Source organism: Contarinia nasturtii, unplaced genomic scaffold, assembly GCF_009176525.2.
Source record: "Contarinia nasturtii isolate CC-2019 unplaced genomic scaffold, AAFC_CNas_1.1 Cnas_scaffold_695, whole genome shotgun sequence".
Taxonomy (NCBI): Eukaryota; Metazoa; Arthropoda; class Insecta; order Diptera; family Cecidomyiidae; genus Contarinia; species Contarinia nasturtii.
In genome coordinates, this window is record NW_022198046.1 from 10,584,589 (window position 1) to 10,604,821 (window position 20,233).

The following is a 20,233-nucleotide window of genomic DNA, read 5'->3' on the forward strand; positions in this document are numbered from 1 at the left end:
GAGCGGGATACGTTGTATGCGTTTTGATCAGGTAGAAGGGCCAGGTGCAACGCTGGATAGCCAAACGCATACACAAATTCTCTGGTCGTGTTGTTGTTGATTTGTTTGTTACTCTTTGTTATTGTTATGTTCGTATGCGTACATACATATCCAAACTAATTGCATGAATAATTTGGTTGTTAATCGTTATTGAAATAATTTGTTTGGTCAAAATATAGAAACAATTCTCACACTCACGACAAACGATGCAATTGATGATGAGTTACGTTTATTTTTTGCATATGAATCATTAATTAAAGGGACCAATCCGGCTGCATATATGTGAATAAAGAGACATTCATCCAACTGCATAATTTATTACATGAATGACGCTATTATTCGAATAAACTAGCCAAGTGCCTCGTTTCACTGTTTGCACACACAAAAAAAAACTTACTTTTATTTCAACACATGCTCATGTCCATTTTGCAATTTCATTGAAAAGTTGGCTAGTTGTCATAATTTCCGATTGCTGCAACTGTGGCAGTGCCAACTGCAATACATATGCAATTCGGCTAATTACTTTTGTTCTTCTTGCTTTTTGTTTGTTTGGTATCTTTTTTTTATTTATAAACAAATTACCGCTAATTTATTCGCTCTATTTCCAAAATCGAGAACATTGTGTTACATAAATCATCTAATTTGCAATTGAGCGTTGATCTACATTTATTTTATAAAACAAAAAAAACGAGAATTTCAAATGATCAGTTTAACATTTTGGATGGTTTAAACCAAATCGCCTCTGGCGACAGTTAAAATGAGCACAAAAACTGCTTAATTGAAAATCTTGTTTGTACGGTTAATAATTGAAAGATCGTGCACAACGAAAAAAAAGGTGATTGCCAGCTACAAGAGTCGTTAGATTACGTCGGCTCGATGCAAAGAGCAATTTGTCATCTCAGATTTGGATTATGTCATCAAATGAGTTTTATTGTAAGCGTGTGTATCTCTCTGTTCTGAGATTGTTTTGATATTATCTGACATTTTAATACGGTGGAAAAATAATAAAATCCACATGAAATAAAAGTCGCAATTAAATATTAGATTTATTCAGTTTAGTAGATTTTATTAACACATGGGTTTTAATCAAAGTATTTCAGCTTAAAAATTCAAAATGAATCATTGCATATTATTATTAAATTTCCTTAAAATACAATTTTTAAAAAAAATGGTGTTGATTTCAAAAAAGAAACACATTTTCACCGCTAATTCTAACTCAGATTAATTTTCATCTTCAATTTTCCATAACATTACGATTGGATTTTTTTAAATAATATAAATATAAACAAAAATATGTAGAAAATATTTTTTTTTTAATACGACTTACAAGCTAAGTATAGAGAGACTTATTCCATTCATTTTTATTCGTTCACATTTCGATTAGTGGTTATATAGATAGTTAAGTTATAATATTGAATACAAATTGTATGAGGTGTGGTTAATTAGTTTTAGTGCAATTAAAAAAAATTAAATTATAAACATTTTTAGTCTAAAATACAAAGAGGGGGGCACACTCTTTATATTTGAAAATTTTATACATATTAATTTGCAAAAAAAGCGTTTTTATTACAATTATGCTTAAAACAACAAGGCTCTGCCCCAAAAATTTTGCTAAATAAAACATCAACCACAAAAATCTTCACAATTTCTATAGTCTTCTTATACAATATTTGTTCTAATTAGGTATTAAAATAGTTCAATAAAAATTTCAAGCGTATCTTTTGTTTTTTTCGAGGAATTTTGAGAGATTGACATTGTGCCGATTGAATTGATTTTATGTTGTTGATCGACAATTGCATTGTTTCACTTTCTCAATGGCACATTCAACGGCTGATTTAAGATCATTAAATACAGGCACTTCTTGTCGTCGGGCTAAATCCATTAAATAGGAACGGCCACGATTATAATCCTTCACTGCAGCTGCCGTCAACTAAAATTGAACACGAAAAATACATTATTACGTTTGATTTTTTTTAAATTCAATGAATTATTTTTTTTTTAATCCTCCCACCTTATCTTTGCCAATGGTGCAGTCATTGGACAGCATTTGAACACATAAAACGACATTGTACCCGAGTCCAACGCAATGTGCTGCTAATGTCATCGGAGCTAATGATCGTGTTTCATTTGAGATTACGAATAGCAGAACTCGACTCGATTCCAAAAGTGACAAATGGAACATTCGTCTTCCGGATGGATAAATAACCGTACCGTTTGTTATGCGATAGCTATTTCTTGGATGGCCAGTGCTGATGCCACTGTCATTGCTGCTCGATGTTTCAAGTGGTTTCGATGAGCTTGCCTCATTTTGAACGGGCGATGATGTCGATAGTTCTGTATCACCGTTTTGCGTATGCAATAATGAATCGTGTAATTGTGGCATGTGATAAGTGATGTCATGTTCATTTAACATGGCAATAACTTGATTTCGCCAATTCGATCGCAGTGCACAACTTCCGCCCAAATAGATGTCACGTAAATCGAACGATTCATTCTCTTCATTTTCTTGGCCATTGTAATTGAGAATGGAATCGATGGAACTGCCACTGGAGAATACTGAATCATTTGAATCACTGAGCTCTTCTTCGGTTTCATCACTGTGTGTCGTTTGACGATCAAAACTAATGGCTTTTGGTGACGCCACCGTACTTGAATTTATTGAAAAACATGTCAATTGACTTTCGTTTCGTGTGATGATTCGTAACGTTCGACTTGAATGTCCACTGTCTGAATCCGGATTTATTGGCGATGATGTGCCACTGTCGCGATGTGTATCATTGACTATCGTCGTTCTTTCCTCGAGCACGTTTCGAACAAGTCCATGTGTGTGAAGCCATTCTGGAAAATAAAAAAAATAATAATTTAATAATTTCCAAAAAATAATTTTAATATGCATACGAGATTCGGATTGAACGCATACCTGGTGTATTTGTGAGAAAGATGGGTGGAGGTGGTAGATTTGTACCTTTGATTGGTGATACGCAACCACTCTCACTGATCTCATCCTGTAGAATTGTTAAGTACGATGTTAACACACAAAATTCTTCAAAATCAATGGTGATGTCCGTATTGACCGAATTTCGATTGTTCGAATTGGTCATGTCCCGATGAGATTTCACAATATCCGATAAATTTTCGATTTGTAACAAATTTTGTGAGCAGCCCAAGAAATTCAAAGCACAACGACATTGTTCCAATGTAATTCGTTCGCCAGCAAGATTATTGGATTGATCGCCCAGCGCTCGATCGAATGCCCTCCGAATTGTTCTGGAAACATAAAAGTTTTTCATTTATTTATTTATTTTTTGGTAATTCATGTGGCTTTTAAAAATGAATAAACAAGTGGTTTAGAAGCAAAAAAAACCAACGAAAATATTGAACTCTCATAAAAACGTACTTCTTTTGGTTTTTGACTGTTCAAAATTGAGTGAAAATCTTCCATTTTGAGCACTTTTTAAAAACATTTAAGAAAATGCCGAGATTCGACAGGAGGTTAAAGAGTTATTCGTATGGTTTTAAATTCTTCATGAACAAAGACGGTTGGCGTCTCGTTAAACTTACTTTTTACACAACAAAAGATGTATGCAAGAAAAGATGCAGAAAAAGAGTTTTTTCAAAAAGACAATAGTATTAATTTACTTACATCAGTTTGGATGCGACGTTCTGCGGTGCTGTGAAGCATGTACCTGTTAAAATTGCTTTTGTTTGCTGTAAACCAGATGGAACGTCATCCAAAACAGGTAAACCTCGTCGTGAAACAACTTCTCGAAGTAGCTGCTGATTTCTTTTCAGATCTATATACTCTCTGTCAGATAAAAAAAAAAGTGGGGTTTCTTTTAGTCACAACGTCACTTGTTCCAAATCAGTAATATGTTCAACATACTGTGATGATATGGGTTCGTTCATAATGCACTGTTCTGGTTTGTATGGATTTAATACCAATACTAAATGTCGAGGATTCTGACCGGCAATGTATGCAACTTCAATGGCTGCCGATGAGGCTCTTGTCTCTGAGTCCATAACAAAAAATAATACTCGTGCTTTCTCCTTTGCCCGATGCTCCAACTCAATCAGATCGGGGGTCCAATCCGACACTTGCTGTAAAGAGCGAAAAAAGAAAATTAATTTCATCTACTGATATTAATTCGCCACGTTATCCATCAAATTAATACCGAAAAATTGATTTAGTAATTTAAAAACGATTTTCAAACTTATCAAAAAAAAAATTAAATTGAACTGATTGTACTAACCGGATTGTAAAATGAAATGCCTAATTTTTGTAGTGTTGGTATGGCAACGTCAGCACGCCAAGTGGTTGGATTGCATGAACCGCCCAAAAACACTTCGGGCACATTATTGCAGTCCGTTGGCTTCAGTTCGTCTTTGTTATAATTTTTCGTCGTCTGTGTTTCATTGAATGATGTATATGCATTGTCTTTTCGTGATGATGCTGCCGTTGGGCATTGTGTTCGGAATCGTTTCAAATCAGCTGCCAACACACAAAATTCACCAAATGTTAATCCATTCATATGACGATTTGATAACGTTGTTCCACGTTCGAAACCGTTATTTCCACGTCGTGCAAATAATTTTGCCGTTTGCAACATTTCGTTAACTAAAACAGAGCACCGAAACGAAAAAAAAAAATTAGATTAATGACACAAAATACAATGTTAATGTGACTGTCAACTGTATAAATAAATCGTTTGAAAGACAATTGTCACTTTTTGAGAGTGTGAAAAAAAAATGTATGTATGACCGATATCGACTTACTTTGTTTTTCGGTTGGATTGAATTCAAGCTCTTCAAATAGTTCGTGCAGTCTCTCGGCTGGAACAATATTGCATCGAGCCTTTGTTCGCCAAGCATGCAAAGCCTCACTGTAAAATAAAAAAAAGGTGACACCCAATTTAATTAGTATATATATGTGTGTATTTTTAATCTTTATAAAAACCTTCTATTATACATGTAAACCAATTATTGGTTTCGCAAAGCCACAAAATGTACATGTGTGGAAGATAGAGAGAGATAGAGAGGTGATTTGAGCGAAATGAAAGATCTAACCAGTTTAAATGAGATTTCAAATGTATCGGCAAAGTTCAACTGCATAGGCTCGCTTGAGTTCCGAGTAATGGGGGCTCTTTTTTTGAACCCAATGTCGCAGAGGTTGAGTTCTTTTTAAAAACCGAAAGAATTTGAGTTAAGTGCTGTCTTTGTCGGTTGATAAATATAGTTATTGCCAATTTGTCTGCTGTTCCACTCGATTCAATCACATGTTTTGCAACCGCATGAACCAGACAAAAGACGACGACGAACAAAATAAAAGAGTGGATACAGAAATAGAGGCGACCAAGAGCAAAAAATAAAACAGAATATTTTTAATTCAACTAAATTTAAAACGTTCCATCATGCAATTTGGATTTCAGCACAATATTTCGCGTAGAAATAATCTTTCAGGCATTATAATGCGCCAATCAAGCATATTAACATTAATAAATTCAGTTTAGCGTTCTGTTTTCTCTTGAAAAATCAATAAATTGTTTTAAGAAATGTATAAGCAATACAGTAAAACTGTGATGCTATAATAGCACATTTACTTACATACATACAACACATATTGTTTTTGTATTTTCATATTATTCAATGAGTAAATTTGTGTTATTTTCTTTTATTACGTATACACGCTCGCCCGAGAAGTAAATGCTCGATCAAAATGTGGTGTCGTTGAAACAAACACTGAAAAACAATAGCGACGGCATCGATTTGGATGAGCGAATATTGTAAATGATAACGAATCGTCATAATCTGGTCGACTTTAATAGATTGAAATATGAAAATGTAGGCATTGAACGTAAAAAGTGAAAAAAGGCAGACATTACACACATTTTCCCTTTTTCATCATCGTCGTCGTCGCCTATATCAAATGTGATAAACAATGAAATTAACATAAACGTAGTTCAGTTACAGTTGCTGCTGTTTGGCAAGACCATGTGCACACAAACAATGAAATGAGACAACAATCACAATAATAATAATATCGCAATGGAGTGAAGCGAGAACGAAAAACAAAGCATGTAAAAACCGCTCGGCAAAAGCAATACAACGATTCGTATTTTATTCTTGGTTATGATCTCATCGCTCGACGCTCCGTTTGCATTACACACACAAAGTGAATGTGAGAACAGTTTAATACTGAAACTCTCTTTTACACATCAAAGCCTCACAAACACTCTCTCACACACACATACACACGATAATCGTACGTATATTGTGCCTATTTGAATAATCGGAATAGCTCTATACGAAACTTTGAACTGCGATTCCCAGTTTATTTTCGCGCGCGCACACAATCAAAATGATTTAAAATTTCATCGACATTTACCTCCGTGTGGATTTGTGTATTTTTTTTTCGTTCGTATATCAGCTGCGACAAACACACATACGTCAAAATGAAATGTTTATTTTTGTAAATGACAAAGTCGTCGTTGCACTCTCGCTCTTTCTTTCTCTCTTTATCTCTATCCTCATACATTTCTAGATCCAGTTTATTTATATATCTAGAAATGTTTTCGTGATTTGTTTTTAATAATCTACAAATACGATTATAACGATTTATATGTCATTTTATCGCATTACACTTTCATCGCTCTATTTGGCAAGATAACAACCGTAGAAAATTATCGAATTTCATCGAATTTTGAGATTTCGCGTGGAAATACGTCATACTGTCCCGACGAAGCGTAGATTGTTTTGTGTTTTTTTTTTTTCAAATCAGAATGAAAACGCACGGTGATCGCTTGCTCATTTTTATTATTACTCATTCCTGCGTTAGTTGTGTGATTGACTCTCAGTGTCATTTGGCATAAATGAGAAACAAGGCGCTTTCATTGTTGACACAATTGCAGATCAAGGTGATGAATATTCATTGATTTTTGTTTTGATCGCACATTGTGTTGCTCGCCCGTCAATGTGATTGGCCTAAAAGTTAAATCATCGCCCGCGTATATACTTGTCAGTTTGTGACCCCTTACAAAGCCACCTCTTTCTTTCTTCCTTGCATTCGTTGGAGTGTTTCTTTTTTCCTTTTCGATCCCCACTTTCGACTCAAGCTTGACAACGACAAACACTCGAGCTGAAGTGAGAAAACACAAAAAAAGTTCAATGGACACATTAATCGTCTACATCGACTTAACAAAATCAAATTCGTGTGTTTGAATGAACAACTTGCAAAATTACATACAAACAAAACTACGCGCGCTAGGATAAATATGAATACCGAAGTTAAATCAATGAATTACAACGATTTTGCATACACATACACACAATACAAATGAAGAAAAAAACGAAAACAGAACAAAAATTAAAATGAATTAAAATCAACTTCATGATATCACCGCCGTTTCAATGTTTAAAAATACACATGTTCCGCACCGAATATACGTGTATAATATAAATAGCATATGCCCTTTTGCGGAGATCAGCATGAATAAAATTCACGGAAATTGGACGAGAATTTCAAGAGGCTCAGAAATGTTTAATCAAACCGAAATAGAGCATGCAAAAGTTAGAACAAAAAAATATGTTGTTTGTATTCATGAAAAAAATATGACAAACTGTTGTTGTTTGTTTAGGCGAGAAAATCAATAAACAAATCTGCGGTAACAATACCGTTCGTCTATTTAATTTTTTGCAAAATGAAATGCCATTACTTTTTTGTTCAATCGCAAATTCATGCCAAACAGGCCATAAATAATTGCTAATAGCCAGTTTATAGCTTAATAATATTCCGGACGATTGTTTCATTGTTTTGTTTTTGCGTCTTTTGGAGAAACGAAACAAAATGCCACTTTGTCTTTCCACCAATCTTGGCTTGATATTCAAAGTTCATCGATGCTAGATTAAGCGATGAGCGTTTGCATTTTAATTGTCAATTTATTATGAAAGTTGATGTATGTAAAGATCACGAGGATTATTTATCATAAATTTAAAACCGCTACATGGAAAAATTCCAATCCACTAGAATAGGAAGCAAAAACAAGTCGTTTCGGTTTGTTTCTTCTGGGTGTGAGTGTGCGCTCTTTGGCGTGTATAAAACTAGTTTTGCCGCAATTTTTTGTGTGGGCATATGCATCTTTAACTTTCGTAATAAGTAAGGTATGACTAACTCTCACTTTAATTCGGTATACGATGGAAATAATCGTCATGACGTCGTGCCGATCAATTTGTATGTATTCAACTTCAAATATTTATTTAACAGTCAAATGTTGTGTTTGTTTCCCTCCTTTATCAACCCATTCAATCAATCTGGCCGAGCTACGAGTGCGGCAATATGTTTCATATGTTGATTCTATGAGCCATTACACAGTTGTTGTGTGTCCAAATGCATACAAGTTTTTTTTCCTTCTTTGTTTTTGATTTGTGTATGTGTCACTAAAATACACACATGTGGTTTTGAAAGTTAAATAGTGGGTGATTCGTCATTAGTTCCAACAGTAATTAACGCTTGAATAGCATCTGTACCAGAAATGATACATCAAACATCTAATGAACAAATTGCCATTTTTCATTTTTTTTTAAAGAAAATTCTGAGAAAAAGAAATGAATGCCAAAGATTTAAATGAACTAATGGAGAGTGTGGCTCTGTAGCACACACACAATACAAATTCTACAAAGACAAGGAATCTTGTCTGCCGAAGACAAAATGTATTTTTTCAGACAATAGATGGATGTGAAGTAATGCGACCACGGTATGCAAACACCTTTCTATTAACACTCGACTATTTGCAGAATTCAATGTAACCTGATTCGCCTTTTTTTGTTGAGCTGTTTTATGAGTTTATGATATGACAATAAAAAAAAAATCGTGCAGAAAAAAGTGTAGGTAATAAAAGTTATGTGTCACATGCATATTCTGTGAGTGCTCATGGACAAATGAAAAAAAAAAAAAAATCATAGTATTTTTTTAGGTAGATGAAGCAAAAGAAATATTGCCAATCCTTTCGGTATAATGAGCTTAACATTTTGAATTTTACATCCACATTTCGAAAATGGCAAGTCTTAACCACTCCGAAAATGGTTATATTCTTCATATTTTCTCCACATGAATTCATCACCATACTGATTTAGCATTCAAAACCAACTTTGTAAACCAGCTGTCATCACTATTTTATTATTATTGGCAAAATATTAGAATTCCTTACAATCTCTCCCACATTTTTGGAGCGTATGTTGTTCTACTTCCGAGTTAATAAAAAAACTACACATTTTTTCACGAAGAGTCATAACTTTTTTTCAAATTAAACGTCGAATTGCCCAATTCTGGCAAAAGAGTCAAAAGTCGTTCTTAAAACGTGTCGTTTCTTTCGTTTCAGAATTTGTCGGTTTTTTCGATGAAAAAATGACGAATAATAAGATTAGAATCTTCTAAGGGCAACAGTGTGGAATTGCGCAGTGTTTTATTGAAAAAAATCCAAACACGTGTTCAAAATGTGTGAAACCGATGGAAGATATAATCGATAAGACGTGTGTGACTAATTCATTCGTCATTTCGATTGACATCTTCGTTCAAATTAAAATATATTAAAATTCATTAGGCAGAGAGTAAAAATTATACATGAGATATGACTGAGTTTGAGTTTCGCTATAAAGTGCGTCTCAGTATTTGATGCGTGCGATACACACATTTGCGTGACACACACCGGCATACCTTTTCGATGAACAAATTTGTTTGTATTTTTCTTATCTTATTAACTCTGTATCATCTAATTATTGCAATATATGATCAACATTTTATGCGGAAATGAAGGTAATCGCAACGATTCGTTAAATCGTTAATTTACGAAATGGAAAAAACTGGCGATGACAACGTATTCGATCTGTCGTCATTCGATTTCAAATCGAATGAAGCAATCAATAAAAATAAACAAAGCGTTCATTTCACTGTGCATGATCACGCAACCAAACGATTGTGGATAGACAATTATAATTGAACCGTTTTTTTTTGTGTGTTCGTTTTCGTGAGTGAAACTCAAAATGAAATCATTTTCTAAAATCAATGATGATTCAATCAAATAGTCAATAGTAAATCAGTTGCTTGTTCTCGCAATCGTTTTTTTCTTTTCAGCATTTTTTTCGTCTGTAATGTCGATTTTATCGATGAGTTATGCGCGCATTTATTGAACAATCGGGCACATGGTCTTCATTTTGCAACTTTTTATGTGGTAAATAAAAAGATAATGGTTTTGCCATTTTTACGAGTAGATAAAATTGATATAACAGTAGTGTATTTGAGTATTTATTGACGGTCATAAAACAAGAAAATTTGTTTAAAATGAAGTACATTTTGTTAGTTGATGTAAACCGTTAATCATTAAGCCAACCGAATCGAATTTTGTGTACGCGCCCATATGCAAAAACTCAAGCAAATGCGCCTCGGGCCCAATCATAAAAAGGTTGACCGTTAATCATTGCATTTTAACTCTTTTTTCTTTGTATCAGTTTCTGCCGTTTTTTTTTTTGCAAACTGAATTTCCGCAATGACTTTTAAGATGTGATTTATATCGAAACCAGACAGCTTTTGTTGTTCGTTGCCTAATTGAGAGATAATATGCAAACACGAAACGACATATCTCCGTAAAGGAGAGGACAACGTGACAAGGCCTATCACAGAGCAATCATGAATTTGTTTACAACGTATTTAAATATAGTATATTCATTTTCAATAAATCGTCTCCGTAATCGCAATGTGTAATCATTATTAAAATTGATACAAAAAAAATTCCTCTGGAAAAATGATTCATATGTGTATTTTTTTTTGTGTCCATCCAAATGTTCACTCAATAATCAAAGAAAATATAAAGTTTATGGTCGGTTATGATGACGTCGACTTCTAGTGTGTGTATGATTTAAAAAAACTAGTAAATTGTGATTTAAACACTCTCATTCTAATTTGGCGTGGCAAAATATAGTAATTTGCAAGAAATAGGCATTTTTGGCGCAATGACGTGGGCTGTCTCCGTATAGTAGTTTATTCAATTTTTGTAGAAAGGAATTGATTGTAAGAACTGCGCACCACGAACTCATAGGCTTTTGACCGTGTGTGTGTGTGTTCAAGTTTTGTGGCGCAAAATATCATAAATTTGGTTAAATAAAAAGGAGATCGAATGCGAATGGCGGCTAAAGGAAAAATAAACATCAAACACTATTCATCATATCCATTTATATAAATGATAGTAATACGTATTATACACGCTCACAACAATGGGCAAAATTGGTGTTGATCCATAGTGTTTTTGCACACTATTCATACTCAATTATAATAATACGGTATCTGTTTTCAGTATTTCTACGCATTAAATTAACATTCGATTTCCATCACTAGATCAACACACATACACACTCATTGATTTCATTCACAAGCACACACACACGCTCGCACTACCTTACCAATTGAACACACAATTAAGTATTGTATGATGTCATTCGTATTTTGATTTTTGTGTTTGGTTTGGTTTCGTATATCATTTTAAGCAACGGTCTATCTGGTGGTGAACATCTTTTTGCGCCGGAAATTTGGTTGTTGTTGTTGGTATTCAAATAGCTTGTGGACATTTTGATGCGAAGAAGGAGAAAACGTGCCGTGTGGTGCACTCACTCAATTGGTCGAATGTATGAAAGTATCGCGCTTGATAAGTTGGTTCAATGACACTGAATGCTTCGTGCGCTTGCAATATGATTAATTTAAAAAAACAATTCGCCTACATGTGATAAAATGGGCTTGCAAATCAATTAGTCAAGATCCCAGCAACAAATTAATTACGTGAGATAAACGGCCTTTTAAATAGTATTTTATGTAAATTTGACATTCATTCTATTTCTCTTGGCGATAATCCTGTTTCATCTGATCAAGTGAGACGAATTTCAAAATGCTGATCAATATGGGGCCAAAATGGCTGAACACACCCGATTTTAATATGAATTCAGGTTTAAACTGCATTTTAGTCAAGTTTTTTTTGTTTATCAAAAATTTTAGGCTGCTACCAATAGGGGTCGTTAACTTCACACGCAGCGTCTAATATGAATCATCGATTTCCCGTGAAACTTCCGCAGGAACAAAGGATCAACGGTTCGTTTCGGTTGCGGTCGATAAAAACGAATCCAGTTTTTATTCCATTTCATTTTATTATTCGTTTTGTCTGTTGTATGTTTTATCTAATTGATGCTAATTCATTCGAAACGTTTTTTTTTTTTTGGTTTTTTCGTCATAGTTTTAAATGTAAAATTTAAGCGGAAAAAAAATATTAAAAAAACGACGATGAGTGTGGCATATTTAAATATTGACGCACTTTATTCTCTTTATATTTAAAATGTGACTTCAATTCCAGAACAAACAAAAAGCGGCTACATCGATTTTGTTTCTTGACTTTCCACATTCTATTTAACATTGCAATATATGGCTTTGCAGCGATAATCGTAATTGCCTCACGAATCATAGCCAACAAAGATAAGCGGCCCACATTTATAGTTCTATGGATCGTAGTACAAAGTGTTCCATTTATATATTTCACAACGATCAGATGCCATGCAAACCAAATATTTATATTACAAAAAATGCCACCGTATGAAATCGTATGTAAATTACTGCACGGTATTTTTTTCTTTCTTCTTTTATTTTTTGTCTATTCATATTTCATTTAAATTAAAGCCAAACATGACTTACGAAGCAGCTTATGATGATTAGAGTGCGCACGATGTGTAAAATTATTGCTCGTATCTTTGCACAATGATAATGACGACAACGCTTACAAAAGTCGTAAGTGATATTCACGCGTCTAATAGCACACGTCTCTGTCTACCTCAAATTCTCTCTCTTTCTCTATCTAACTGTCACTCTCCGTTCCAAAAATGACGTTGACAAAGAACATGTTTAAATAATGATGACACAATATTTTCTTTTCTCGTGCTTTTTTTCTTCTTCTTTTTCTTCTCTTCGATTTAAAAAGAAGGAGACATTTAAGTTGCAGTGTAGCCGTTACAAAGAGTCGTGAATCGGATCATTTGGGCAGCTGTTTAATTGTTTTAATCGATTGATACGTTGAACAGAGGAGTATGTACATTATACTCAATGCTAGACTTAATGTACACACATTTTTTGAGTCATATATCGTCGTCTACGTGATATTATTCATATTATAATTCAATTTATGCGCAAATTGTATAAAAAACACCGTTTTTTTTTTTCATTTCAATAAAATAAAAGAATGTGCGCAATTCGCAGAAAACTACGCGATGTTGTCATCTTCTAATTGAATCACCATTGTAAATGTATGATTCTTCCCACAAACAACCATTTCATATTTTTAGTAATATAAAACTTTCATTCAACAAATTGAGAATGTAAACAAAATCTCGTGTGTAAATAGTATTTTATTTTTGTGCGTGAGTTTCCGGATAGTTGACAAAATATCACGTTGTTGTTATTGTATTTATTATTGTAATCATCACAAAGTGAAAAACGTTTTTGTTGACGATCCCAGAAAGGGAGAAAGAACAATGAACGTGAACAGCTTGCGGACGTGCCAGAATACATTCAACAAGTGTTAACAGACATACAAAAAGAATCAGCACATATTCAATAAGGAAATGGATTGCATTGAAAAATACACAGCAAAAAGGAAGCGCATACACACACATGCACATACAAACACCACGTGTTTCCTTTTTTTGAGGTGCAGTGCGTCTGTGTGTGCAATGCAGCTAGGTCGGCGAGAACGAATATTTTGTTTTTCTTTTTACCTTATGAATTTTTGTGTATCCAGATGTTTTCGATACTTAGTAGCAACGGCCAGCGTATTCGGTCGCATTTTGATGAATAATCAATTTGGAATCCAACACACAAACAAATATCAATGGAATTTCACCAAATGAAACGTTCGATGTTGCTTCCAAATTTGATGGTTTCAATACTGTTGTGTTTTTTTTTTATTTGCGGTTCACGTTTTTTGATTAACAAAATGTCAGGAAATATCGTTATCGGTTGTTTTAATTTTCTTTCTTGCAATCGTTAACACAATATAAATAACAAAATGTCACATAAAAAAATGTTCTTCACTTTTCTTTCAAACTTGTTCGATGTTCTTTGAATGTTTTCATTCCCATTGAATTAAAAAAGAAATATTCCAAGACGTTCGTTTATGTGATGTATTTTTTTTTAGTTGCAACACTTTTTAATAACGTCCCATCAACAAATGTGGTTTTGCTGTGTTTCTTCTTTTGGTTTCGTTATAGATGGGTGAATGGATCCATCGAAGAGAGAGAGAGAGACAAAAATGGACGTTGGAGTGTTTTGCCGTGAGTGCGGTTTTAGAAATTGTCGGCAAAAATCACACAAAACCCAAAACCAATCGATGAGGTCATGCCTTGAATTAAATCACATATATGCATATAAAGAAACCTCGATCGTTGTCGAAATTAAAGCTCTCCCCATTCGATTTCGTGCGCTTGATTATGCTCGATTTCAATGTTTTTCGATCGAATTTTCAGCGCCAAATTAAACGTAAAAGTCACAAGTTTTTTTTTAATTGTCACACAAGCCGCCGTCAAACACTAATACACAATTTCAAAGTTTAGGGCTTGCACGTGAATTTACATAAATAACGATAAAATGCAATAACAATAACACGTTAGCCACAATTGTAATTTATATAAACAATGTTTTTATTATTATTCTGTTTTCCACTTTGCACTGGTGCTGGTATTTAATTTCACATTCATAATTCGCGCCTTGTGATCAAAACTATCGTAAACAATTCATCCGTTGATTGTAGATTAGATTTGGTGTGTGCTACTGCTGTTGTTCTTTTTGTGTGTGGCGTTTGACGACATCAAAACGATAATATTCAAAAAGTTTCGTATCGGTCGATGAGAAACGAAAGCAGCCTTACTATCGCATTGCGCACCAAAACAAATAATGTGTGGGTTTGTCAGTTTTGCAACGATATCGACAACTCTAATACAAGCACACATATGCCGCGCGCACATACACACATGCATAAACGATCGCGTCGTCACTCACTTGTGCAGTGATTGCTGATGCGAACAGATGGACGCAAACAAAACAAAAAAATATCCAAACACTTATCACCACTAAATAACGAGTCCGCACAAATCAATGGCCCTGTGACAGAAAAAGACGAAAAGCTGCGATTAAAATAGCACCACATGGAATATGTACGGCTATCTCTTGAGCATTCGCGTCCGTCAATGATGATGCTCAATGCGCTTTTTTATCTAAAGAAGCATTTTTTTTTTATTATTATTCGATTGTTTATCTCGCCATTCGCAAAAAAAATACTGAATGTGCTAACGGTTTGATGCGGATTAAGATGCCATTCTCATGGTACGATTGTGATCAAACGCCTTAAATCTCTGCATTTTATTATGTCACGCTTAATTTTATAAACTTTGTTTTGCAATGTGTATCGCTTTCAATGAGACTGTGTGTGGTTGTTGTTGCTGCTTTTATGAGTTGTTTGGAATGGCGCATCCTTTAACATTCAATGCAAATCGGAATCGATTGAATGTGAATCGAAATAATCGTCGTCTGTTTTTGGATCTTCTTATTTTTAACGCATAAATTAATTCGTTTGTATCAAGAGAGTTTGTTTTTTTTTTCTTTCGCTCGATCGAACCGTATTTCTTATTTTCGATTGTTTCGAGTAAATTTTTGTTATGTTTTCGGATATGATTCAAGCCCCCAAAAACTGAATCCTGCCACACATAAACACGCGTACTCAATGTAGTATATTATTATTATCTGCTTTTATTCTCTTTCGTAACTTGGCGCATTTGCCACATTCGAACGGCCAACGCAAAGTTTCACACAAATGTGCGTTGTTTCAACGCCAATCGCAAGTACATAAAATACTGAGATTTGTACATGACTCTCGCATCGTGGATATCGATTCGTTGTTCTTTCATTTTATTTCTGCTTATTTTACCAACACACAATTCGATAGCTCACTGAGCAGAACCATTTATATGAAAAAAATTGAAAAGAAATTACTCATATGTTCATTGTACGTATGGTACGGTCCGTTTTGTGTCTATGTTTGTTTCATACATCATCAGTGTTGTTTTTGCTGTTGTTTATCAATAAAAATTGTTTTCTCATCTTTACTTGGCTTTGTGCTCATTATTTATTCACGCGAATGCTCTAATCACTTTTTGGCGTAGCTAGTCGGAAATAAGTTTCCTCTTAGTTCCGTAAATATATAAACAACACACTCATTTATTTATTCACTCTAACTAAATTTCATGATCCACATTTTCCGAGTCTATGTTCCCATTTCGCTCAATTTTTGCATTTGTTACTCAATTAGATCGACACACAAAATACCAAATATCATTTGATGGCATTTGTTTGTCAATGTGATTACACCAATGTCATCGTTTCACAATCACCACTTTTTGCATCCACTCTCCAAAAAAAAAAATCGAATAATGCCAACTAAATTGCTTTAATTCGAACACAATTTTTCCTTCAAAAACAAATGCCGTATTTCTTCTCTCAAAATCGATGAGCAACGTTTTGCGCAATACAAAAAATTCTCTTTTATTTTTATATCAAAACACACACCTCACGGCGACAAGACTTGACGATAAACTGAACGCGGTTTGTACACCAAGAGAATATTGCTCATCGTCAGTCACTTTTTTTTGCTCGCTCTCTCTCTCACACTCAGTCTTCCTCTATTAATATTGTATGTTTTTAGTTGTTGTTGTTGTCGTCGAAAGTTTCCTAAGCTCAAACGTACGAAATGTATGAATGTGTCTAGTATTTACTAACTGAGTGAAATACACACACGCGGTCTTACTACTAAACTGACACTATTCGCAATGGAAACTGAATATTCGAATAATATCAAACATCCAAACACAACGTACACACACATACAATCAAATGCCGTACGTTTTGAATGCCGCCACATTTTAATCGAATCATCGCCGTATTTTAATTCAGTCCGAATTTGAATCAAAACAACAGCACACAAACGACTCGAAATGGAGTTGTGAGTAAAATAGAAATATGAAGCAGCATATTCTGACAACATGTATTTTATTTCTCTCTTCATCAGTTTCGGTGTTTGTATGTGTGCGTTGTAGGGCCCATTCACAACGAGAGAGATGTGGTTGTTGTGATTTTAACGCATGTGTAATGCTTGCCATATGAAAAAACAACGTCACAATGAAAAGCAAGTGTGTGACAGCATAACGAAATCCAGAGCGCTCACAAATACCAATCCACTTGGATTCACAAATGCATTCACATTTCTCATGCACACAAACAAGCACAAAGCGTTGAACGTAGAGTAAATGAGAGTGAGTTGTTTTCAATGCTCAATTGTACGTTATCAACAAAGCCATATAAACATGAACGGAAAAGAGAATGTAAAATAGACAGAGAGGAGAGCGCCACACTGAGAACAAAGAGTGTGTGTTTAATATAAGTTCGCGTGTACCAAACATTCATTTTTCTTCGTATTTCTCTAGTTTATTTACAAAAATATCTATAGAAGATCGTTTGACTGCGTGGGAGTTAGTCAAAAAAAAAGAAATTAATGCACAGTATGAAGATTTGTGAGTTCAGCTGTGGGCCTTGGAAAAATCGACAAGTTTTTCAAAAAAAAAAAAAACAAACGGTGAAAAACGATTGAATCGCTTTTCATCCCACTGCATTTTCCACGCCAGACTCTCGATCAATACGTAATTTGTTATTTTTCTTGTTGAATAGTATTTACCAATTCATTGCTGATTTTGAAAATGAACCGAGTTATGCAGACAACGTCCAAAAATAAACGTCAATCGGACTCGCGTAAAAACGGTCGTCACTTTTGGCAAAGATGAAAGAATTTATTTAGTTTTAGAATTCACGAATAACAAAATGAAATTCCGAATTAAATGGCACTTCTGGCTTGAAAGACTCAAATTTATGGAATGATTTACCGTTTGGTGTCTTACACTCTATTTATAAATCGTTTTGCTGTTGTCTCTTTGTTGTATATGCATCGGTCGTCGAACAATAACACCGGCAAAATTTGCTGTTGTTGTTATTATTGACGCTTTTTTTTATTTTCATTTCAGTTTTTGAGGCGGATCGATTGTATGGTTTGCATCGAGCGAAAAGTGCTGCAGCGAAACCGATTAAAACAAACTGTTTGTTTTGATTGCTGTAATCGGTGTTCTGGATCGAATTTTGCCAGCCGCTCCCAAAACATGCATCGGATATTGTCATTCCAACTCAACTGCTCACGAATATGTGGTGTTTTATTCCATTTTTCTTTTTTTAATATATCATTTGGGTTCATTGAATTCTCAATCGAAAACAGAACAGCAAAAATACCATTTTTTTTCGCTCAAAATTCTGAGCGACAAATGAAATCTTTCAAACGAAAAATCGATATTGCATTTTTCGTTTAAAAAATAAAAAACAAACAATAAAATCTTGAATGCATATTGGATTTCCATTGTGCATGCAAAGGATATATGTAAATGATTCATACAATTGTAAAAAAATAGTGTCGTTTCATGATGAGAATTATGGGGAAATGTTTGTTGGTTTCCAACATAAGCCAATGATTAAATATGCATTAACCCTATGGCCTCGCATTTATTCTCAATGAAGGTCGGCCACAATAAAAATGACGTTTTATTGAATTTTCAGACTCGATGACGCCGTATTCATGCATTCATTCATCCATACACCAAGAATGGTTATTATTTTTTCCGTACACAATATTTGAACAACAAAAAATTAAATCGATTGAGAAGTGGCAGGCCTATATACCATAGTGTCAATGTCAGTGTCACAAAACCAATTTGTTTAATAATATCTATCATTTCTATTGATTATCTACTTACAGGTATCGTTCGGTAGCTGCTGAATTTTTCATTAGTTTTATGCTCACTTTTTCACCACTTTATTGTTTCACACAATACACACAATTCGATTTGTGAATGACTAACAGAGAATCTTTTCCGTTCAGCACTAGATTTTATTGCACAATTTCACTGGCGCCATATCGTTAAAATCCAGAGAAAACATCGAAAATATCGTTGACATCATCGAATGCCAATTGGTTTTGATGCATGTCCAAATTCATACTCCCGCTGAGTGGATAAGAATAAAGTGTGTTGTTAAGCTGCTGTAGAGAAAAATAAACAAGTGAAATTGTTTTGCACATGCTTCAACAACCGCCACGCGCACACATTCTTTCCATCGTGGATGTTAACGGTTTCCATCATCAATTGTGTGCTTTCAGCTGATTCAAGTTGGAAAAAACCACTCGAAACTGTTGATTGTGTTGGAATTTGTCGCGACAATCAAAAGGAGATTTTATTCGATTGCTTCGGAAACAGTGAAATTTTAAAGAAAAACTTTGTGACAAAATTGAAATATTGTCAAATGAAAATATCCAAAGTAGAGAGCTTTTGACAGAAAATGGATTTTAAAGTTTTGATGAAATCGCCTAAAAGTAGACTTTCGTACCCAAATGAGACTAATTACATTCAATATGCGTTTTTAAATGTTCGAATATGAATGGATGACTGGCTTGTGGGCTGTGTATATCATGTGCATCGTACACATATATAGATATCGTTTGTTTGATCTCTTCGTGCCTTCGTGTGTTTTGCTGTCAAAATCCACTGTGGATGATTGTTACGTGATCGGTTTGTATGTGTTTTCTGTTTCGTTGTCGGTTATGTCTTTTAATTTGAAAAAATGCACTCACACATGCGCTCACATTCCTGTTGTTTGTCAACGAATACGCATATACATTATCATCATTTTATGAATGTTTTTTTTTTTCTGGGTCTGATTGTTACTGGCGACAATATTGTATCCAGTGTCCACATTAACATCGTTTTTTTTTTTCGTTGTTGATTAAGAATTCAAGAGATTCACATAAATCACTGCTTAATGATTGCTGCCTACCAATGCGCGTTTGTCGATGTGTGCGTTGTTACGCTGTCCAGTGAAAGTCAAATATTTTTGAATCGAACAACGCACACATTATATTGGTTAATTTTTCCGTTGTGTTCCACATTAAAAATTAATAATTAATTGTAAATGCATGCAATTATTTGAGATCAACGGCAACTCTCATGTGTGGCGGTAGATACAGGGAGGAGTGTT

General features: G+C 34.2%; 1 protein-coding gene across 3 annotated transcripts; it reads right to left on the reverse strand.

Moving 5' to 3' along the window:
* Positions 1-1,072: 1,072 nt before the first annotated feature.
* LOC116340766 lies at positions 1,073-19,215 on the reverse strand. Of its 3 annotated transcripts, none has more exons than XM_031767416.1 (8): positions 18,958-19,215; positions 4,813-4,919; positions 4,290-4,654; positions 3,923-4,137; positions 3,683-3,844; positions 2,960-3,306; positions 2,051-2,877; positions 1,073-1,969 (listed from the first exon to the last, which is right to left on the reverse strand). In XM_031767416.1, exons 1-8 carry the CDS (start codon positions 18,987-18,989, stop codon positions 1,814-1,816), a joined length of 2,211 nt encoding a protein of 736 aa, XP_031623276.1. In that variant the 5' UTR covers positions 18,990-19,215; the 3' UTR covers positions 1,073-1,813. The 3 variants fall into 3 exon arrangements, with proteins under 3 accessions (XP_031623276.1, XP_031623275.1, XP_031623277.1); XM_031767415.1 differs by lacking the exon at positions 18,958-19,215 and adding an exon at positions 13,834-16,922; XM_031767417.1 differs by lacking the exon at positions 18,958-19,215 and adding an exon at positions 4,994-5,022.
* Positions 19,216-20,233: the final 1,018 nt, after the last annotated feature.

What these genes read in the sequence shown, in the direction of transcription:
- LOC116340766 (XM_031767415.1), bottom strand. Translation starts at nt 13,901, where the DNA reads ATGCGACCGAATACGCTGGCCGTTGCTACTAAGTATCGAAAACATCTG. An exon ending in GCATTTCATTTTACAATCCG is followed by an intron (nt 4,138 to 4,289) that starts GTTAGTACAATC and finishes CGCTCTTTACAG; the next exon opens with CAAGTGTCGGATTGGACCCC. An exon ending in GCACCATTGGCAAAGATAAG is followed by an intron (nt 1,970 to 2,050) that starts GTGGGAGGATTA and finishes GTTCAATTTTAG; the next exon opens with TTGACGGCAGCTGCAGTGAA.